The following is a 7,465-nucleotide window of genomic DNA, read 5'->3' as shown; positions in this document are numbered from 1 at the left end:
TTGAGTGAGTCAGATTTTCCGACAGAACACATTTTTCCATACGGCCATCGAAAGGAATAAAGACGTATAAAAGTAACAGATAGGAGCCGATAGGGCTAACGCCGCCGATCGGGTGAGAGGGGGGTCCCGGGGGGGGGGTCGGATTTGTCACGTTTTGCGACGCAGGTGTTGGAAGAAACGTAAAAGTAAACCAGAAAACGCGACGCCGGTAATCAAAGCGGCGCTGACGAGCCAGCGTGTTGCAGTGTAAACTGTCCCCCCCGGCGGCGGCGGCAGCAGGTTACGGCGGAGGTCCCCTCCGGTGGCGCCGATGTCGGGACGCGGCTGCGTTAAAGGGGTTCAACGTCAAAACGGAGCCCGGCCGCGTCTCATCCGCAATTACGCACGACTTCCACCACACACTGGCGTTTATCCGCTCCCCTCCTTCCGCGCGCTTGCCTCGCTCTCGCTCCCCATTGGCTGATCGCGCAGCGGAGGGTGGGGGGTGGGGGAGATGGAGGGGGGGGTGGTGGAGGGGGGCGGGGCACGCCGGTATGCGCTATTTAAATTGCTTTGGAGAGCCGTCGGCCGAGCACACTACCAAAAGACCAGTGATTCAGAGACGCCGGGGGGGGAGCGTTAGGCTCGGTCCGATCTCACTCATCCCTGAAAGGTTATAGCAACAAGTCATCGAAATCACACGAGGACGGCGGAGGGCGTGCACGTCTGGAATATATTTCGCCGCGCTGATACCCACCGGTCTCCAAATGAAAAGCAGGTAGACTAAACCTGAGCTTTGGGAACGTCTTGAAGCTTTGTGGCGGTGTTGCGATTTGACATGGGGGGTTGGGGGTTGGTTGACCTAAACATGATGCATGTTGTGTTGCACGGGAGCCAGTCGTGCCAAAACAAAAGCCACCCGAGCGGCTCTGCGGTCGGCGCATGCTGTGCGTAACTAACGGGAAGGGCTGCTGATATAATCCATGTGTAAATATTGCAGTTATTTAGCTTTTGCCGTCAGGTGTCCTCGGCATTTGTTCTTTAAGTAGCGGCGAGTCATGTTTTTTTTGGGGGGGGGGGTTAATTGCTTTCAGTGGAAGACGTCGGTGGTTCAGCTTGCGGATTCCGCTCTACGTTTACGCGCGCCTTTATTATTATTATTATTATTTGTCGCCGTGAAAACAAAAGAACTGAAAAAAAAGCTAATCAGCTCCTCGCGACCTCCGCTCGGGGTGGCTCCAAAACAAAGCCGTTTTTATTGGCATGTGTGGAAATTGAAACTCGCAGATGTCTTGCGCGAGGGGTGTGCGAGCGATTGCATCAGAAGTCGGTTCCCATATTTCCCGCACCTGTTAACATTTGTCGCTGGCATCTGCTGCATTCTCGGTGCAACTCAGGAGTTTCTCTTCCAAGAGTCACATATCTGTCGAGGAGGCCGAGTCTGAGAGATAAAACATTCTCTCTCTCTCTCTCCCTTTTCCTCCTCGTGGCTCCCTAAAGCCTTGCCGCGAGACTTTCTGTTCCGACACGCAGACCTCGCGGCACAGAGTGCTGGAGCTGCCCGTCTGGAAGCACACAGGGGCAGGCGACCCAGTCAGCGGAGCCTCCTGTCAAACTCGGAAAAACAAGAGCAGGGATCAAAAACTTAAGTCTGTGTAAATCTCTCGTATAATTTGCCAGTGTTAGAGATATTCCAATTAACCGACCAACAAACAACCCCCCCCAGCCCAGGACACCCCCCTCCCCATGTAACAACTGCTAATTGGCGTTAACTTCATTAACAACAATGTTTAGAGTGCCTATAAATGTATGGCATCATCACTGATCACTGTCAATAATGCATGGCAGTGGGTTTATGACTGATGAATCAGTGGCACAAATGTTCCACTTGCCGTTAAATTTAGAAATAAGAGTCACGTTATCGTACTGCCCGAGAGATGTAATTGGTTTTATATCTTCCATAGATTTGAGAAGACAAAAAAAACAAACTTTCGGCATTGCGCTCTGATCTTATGACCGTGTCTGACTATCTTAACTCCAAATTTTTGCAGCATTTCATTTTTTGTTTCTCTTCCCTCTGCAAAAAAAGAAGTAGTTTTCTATAAGAGAGGTGTTGAAAAAAACAACAACCCCATCTTAAGGAGGTTGCTTCATGGTTTGTTGCCAGGACAGCAGCATCTAGGACGTCGACAGAGGGCAAAGAACCTTAATGAGTAGTGCATTACCTGTGCCTGGAGAATCCTCACAGGACGGCCATAATACGGCAGGGAGCTGAGGAAGTCCCCAAGGACGTTCTCACAGTCAACAAGCCATGTGCATCACTGAGACACACTGAAAGAGGAAGCTCAGAGGTCACTGCTACTGTATTACAACTATTCTCGTCAAAACAAAAGCTAAAAGAGTAATTAATATTCTGTCATACCGAGATCACCCCCCACCACTGCCGCCACCACTACCAACAACAACAACAACAACAACAAAATCACATCAGAAAGGATGTGTTGCGTGATATCCTGAAAACACCAATTGTTTGTTTGGAGGAGGTTTTCCAAGTCTTGGACATAGTGCGAGACACAAACTAAAGTCATTAAAGTATCAAATGAAACCTTCAGAGTAGAATAAGTTTTGCCTTTCTTGATGTTGGGAAGGTAAAAAGGCCAAATTGGCCATCAATAATGCACTGGTGAGCAGTAAGGCAGGGGTGGTGTATGAAATGTGATAATCAAGTGCATCAAATATCCAGTCCTTCCTGGTAGTAAATTTGCCAAAGTGTCAGCTCCTGTTACACACAGGTGCGCTCGGACACACTGTCAGTTAGAAGGCGATGTTATATGTGGGTAGAAAAATGATATATCCGAGTATTATCAGTGCTGCTATCGTGAGTTGTTGTACCAACAGAAGTGTAAAATCTGAAAAAGTCCAAATAGTTCATGGGATCCCAGAGAAACACCGTGACCAACAATCCAACAAGGAATTATTATGTCAACACAACGCAGCCAAGAAAAACAAGTCTGCTTTCTAAATGACCATCAGCGAGACCTTATGGCGTGACCTCTTTCAGCGAAAAGTTGAAAAGTCAGATGAAGGTTAAATAGCCCTGTTATTTTGTCAAAACTGAATGCTATATTGTTGACACAAGAGGACAAGCTTTCCTTGCCCGTGGGTATTGACTGTTTGATGGGTTTTCTCAGGCTGTGTGCACTGATGAAGTTATCACCCATGACAGGTCATAGTTTTAGCATTTCATGTTCGACAAGGTTATACTAAATTAATACACCCTTTATTGTTCTTTCCTTTATTAATGCTATGTTTTGATTAAAGGCCCTCGTCGTAGTTTTGCAAGGAAAGTGTTGCATGTAGTGTTTTATGTAAAAAGTGGTGTTACTGCATGTACTGCCCAGCTTCATATCTAACAAACACCCTCTGACTTTGTTTCCCATAGCATACGTAATTGATGAGGTCCAAGCGCCAGCTGAAAGAGGACTGACCAGCTCATCCTCAGTCCTGCACACCTCTACCTGGTTGCACTCAAGCTAGGCACCGGAGAGGACAAAGAGGCAGCCCCTCAGTCCGCCTCATTTAAATCAACATTTCCTGTTTGAGTTGGTCCCCAAAAGCGTTTCAAAACTGTTTCTCCAACGCTTTTTCCAGAAACTCGGACTGTTTTCCAAAGCAGAAGCAGCACAGCCATCCCAGACAGAGGTGATGGGAAGTGTGCGAGCTAACCGCTATAGCATTGTGTCATCAGAGGAGGACGGCATGAAGCTAGCCACTATGGCGGTGCCCAACGGCTATGGGAATGGCAAGAGCAAGGTCCACACGCGGCACCAGCCGCAGAGCCGCTTTGTGAAGAAGGACGGTCACTGCAACGTGCAGTTCATCAACGTGAGTGAAAAGGGTCAGCGCTATCTGGCTGACATCTTCACCACGTGCGTGGACATCCGCTGGAGATGGATGTTCATTATTTTCTGCCTAGCCTTTCTTCTATCATGGCTTTTCTTTGGTTGTGTCTTCTGGCTGGTTGCCATCTTCCATGGGGACTTGGAAAACGATACCCAGAGGTGCGTCTCCAACGTGAGCAGTTTCACCGCTGCCTTCTTATTCTCCATTGAGACTCAGACCACCATCGGCTATGGCTACAGATACGTGACAGACGAGTGCCCTGTGGCTGTGTTCACGGTGGTTTTCCAAAGCATTGTGGGCTGCATTATTGATGCCTTCATCATCGGTGCCGTTATGGCAAAGATGGCAAAGCCCAAGAAAAGGAACGAAACATTAGTTTTTAGCCACAATGCCACAGTGGCCATGAGAGACAACAAGCTCTGCCTGATGTGGCGTGTGGGCAACCTGAGGAAAAGCCACCTGGTTGAGGCACATGTGCGTGCGCAGCTCCTGAAATCCCGCACCACGGCAGAGGGGGAGTTCATCCCCCTCGACCAGATGGACATCGACGTCGGCTTCGACAGCGGTGTTGACCGGATCTTCCTGGTCTCCCCCATCACCATCGTCCACGAGATCAACGAGGACAGCCCCTTCTATGACATGAGCAAACAGGACCTGGAGACCTCCGATTTTGAGATAGTTGTCATCCTAGAGGGCATGGTTGAGGCCACTGCCATGACCACGCAGTGCCGCAGCTCCTACCTCGCCAGTGAAATCCTCTGGGGTCACCGTTTCGAGCCCGTGCTCTTTGAGGAGAAGAACTACTACAAGGTGGACTATTCCCGCTTCCATAAGACATATGAGGTGCCGAGCACCCCGCTGTGCAGTGCCAGAGACCTCGCGGAGAAAAAATACATCCTGTCAAACTCCAACTCCTTCTGCTATGAAAATGAGATGGCACTGGAAAACAAAGAGGACACGGACGAGGGGAACGGGGGTAGCGTAGGTCCCGATGGCACACAAACAGACAATATCTCAGAGACTGAACACAACCAGGCCACTGTGCCTCTAGAGCCCCGGCCCCTGAGGCGGGAATCAGAAATATGACTATGTAGACCTCACATAACAGATTGTAAGATCACCTCTTGCTCTGAAAGGCACAATGAGCTGAGCTGGGCTTTGGTAGAGGAACTTCAAGCTGACGGTACTGCTGAGGGAAAGGGGCTAGGTTGAGGACTTGTATGTAAGTAATGTGAGCTTTACTTGCATACAGTATGACAAAACACAGCACTATGAACCATGTGCATATTGACGGAACAACACTCCATGAAGTTCCCATGAATGTGTGCATCTATTTAGTGTCTATTGACTGCAAGGTAAAAACGAGGAAGGGGGTCCGTAGGACGACTTGAAAAACTGCAGGCATGTCTCTGTTTCTCTGTCCAGCAAATTGAAAGAACAAGACATATTAGGGATGGTAGTTGTCAAAAACTACACGTTCTAACATGCTGCTACATAATCAATGCTTAGTACAACAAAAAAAAAAAAGAGAAAAGAATGAAAATTTTTAAAAAAAACCCTTAAATATTTTTCACAACGAGAAAGAAAAGACTTTCTCTTTGCTAATTTGCACATTGGTAAGTGGCCTTTGTTCTTCTAAAAATCATGGAGGGTCCCCACAATGGGGTTGAAATGATCCTCGCTTGTTTTAATTCAGAATTAACATCTCGATGAGATCTCAGATCCATGCAGATTTAAGTGGGGAGGGGGGGGGATTCTGAAGAAAATCTCAAATCTTGAGAAAATTCTCCACAGAGTACCCAAGCGAATCCCGAACACAAACTAATATATAAAGTGGATGTCCACGACGGAGCCGTGGGTCGATGATCCCCGGTCTCGTCCGAGTTACAGCTTACACTTCTATGAACGTCTGAAGCAAGTAAGGTACAGCTGATTTACTGTTCATGAGCTGGTCTCATAGCAGACATGACACGCCGTGAAAACCTGATTATCTTCTTCCTCTTCTTAACCAAAGAAGGAAATTTAACTAATTAATTTAATTTAAGAACGTTCTCAAGATAAGGGCGAATTCGAAGCTACTTGTGGCTAACTTCCTGGCTAAGTCGATTAGGGGCGCGTGGGCTCATGGCGTGACATCACGGCGGCTGTTCTTGCGCCTCAGTGTTTTCGGTCGTTCAGCGGAGGGCTTGTTCATTGCTGGCCAAATTGATGGAAGCATGCCTGTTTATGTGAAGGAACCAAGCAGGGTAGTATTAATGGCATCAACATGAGATTACTCATTTAAATCAAGAGGGGGAGGGGGGAGGGGGGTCAAACGAGAATATGAATGTTACTAAAAAGTGCTGCTATGGTGTTGCATTTATAATAGGGTTGATAACAAATGCCAAAGAGTATTAATAGTTGGGTGTTTCTTAAAAGCATCGACTAATTAGACTGGTACAGATATGAGTAGAACGTGTAGAATTTTTATTTTTTTTTGATATAAGCAGAAAAGGTTTTGTTTTCCAAAAAAAAAAAAACAAAAAACAAAAAAAACAACTTGTATACGCTTTATCATTTACATTGAACATACGTATCTGGAGCCACTTCATCGAGCCGTGGTACCACAGACGCGTGGAGCCGTGGCGCTAAAGCGGCGCTGCTCCACGCTGTGTGGTATCGGCGGAGCTAAGTACCAGTAAGTTGTGGACTTACTAATATTTAGGGAATATTGTAGGTGTTGAACTACAAGCTCGTGTGAAGTGCATTCAAAAATGAAAGGTTCCCATTCAAATCCAGAAATCACCATGCTGGTTTTATACCACAAACCCAAAACCAGTAGAAAAACAAAACAAAAAACTTCTTGTGCAAAGTTTTCTCTCCTATCTAGTCTCTAATACAGTGTTATGAATGGAGATCAGCGTTTGTTAGCTTTTGTCCTGCACAGTACTCTTTTTTTTCTTTCTTTCTTTTTCTTTCTTTTTTTTTTTTTTGACGATGCATCCTGAAGACAACGTTTGCAAATTGTCTTATATTGCCTGGAATTGAACTCTATGAGACTTCTACTCATCAATCTCAGTCAGCCAACGATGCAAAGAGGAAATATCAAAAGTCAAAGAGTCCGACACCTGTTGTACATGCATGTATACTTGTATGCAGACTATGGATTGGCCTGCTTTACTCTCTATACTACACTATTTTTTCATCCTCCGGTTTTACACACTCTTGTTTTACGTGGGAATGTATGGTTTGAACGTTCAAAGCCAAATGTACTGTAACCCTGGTATATGAAGGTATACTGCACAAGAGATTGCATCAAGACAAATTTATATCCTGTATATTTTTTAAACCATGACGGAAGGCCTCAAGGCTACATAGACCCTACATGTGTAAATACATCCCTCCCCGTTGCAGCGATTTTGTATCAGTCTTCCAGATGTACTGCAAAACCATGGAATGTACAGATTTTTTGTATTGAGAATATTGTTATTATATTATTATTAATATTATTATTGTACATGCTATTATATTGTTCCTTTTTCAATAAAATGCGAATGAATAACTGAATGCAGCGATTTCCTTTGCCACGAAGAGCAGGTAAAGC

At 46.0% G+C, this 7,465-nt stretch overlaps 1 protein-coding gene across 1 annotated transcript; it reads left to right on the top strand.

Annotated features, from left to right (window-relative positions):
- The first annotated feature begins 587 nt into the window (after nt 1-587).
- Nucleotides 588-6,420, top strand: kcnj2a (potassium inwardly rectifying channel subfamily J member 2a). The gene is made up of 2 exons (XM_056297018.1): nt 588-757; nt 3,422-6,420. The coding sequence occupies exon 2, from the start codon at nt 3,685-3,687 to the stop codon at nt 4,966-4,968; it is 1,284 nt and encodes a 427-aa protein (XP_056152993.1). The 5' UTR covers nt 588-757; nt 3,422-3,684; the 3' UTR covers nt 4,969-6,420.
- Nucleotides 6,421-7,465: the final 1,045 nt, after the last annotated feature.

Source organism: Lampris incognitus, chromosome 17 (assembly GCF_029633865.1).
Source record: "Lampris incognitus isolate fLamInc1 chromosome 17, fLamInc1.hap2, whole genome shotgun sequence".
NCBI classification, from domain to species: Eukaryota; Metazoa; Chordata; class Actinopteri; order Lampriformes; family Lampridae; genus Lampris; species Lampris incognitus.
Note: the sequence above shows the minus strand (reverse complement) of the source record. Positions and strands in the feature narration are given on the sequence as shown.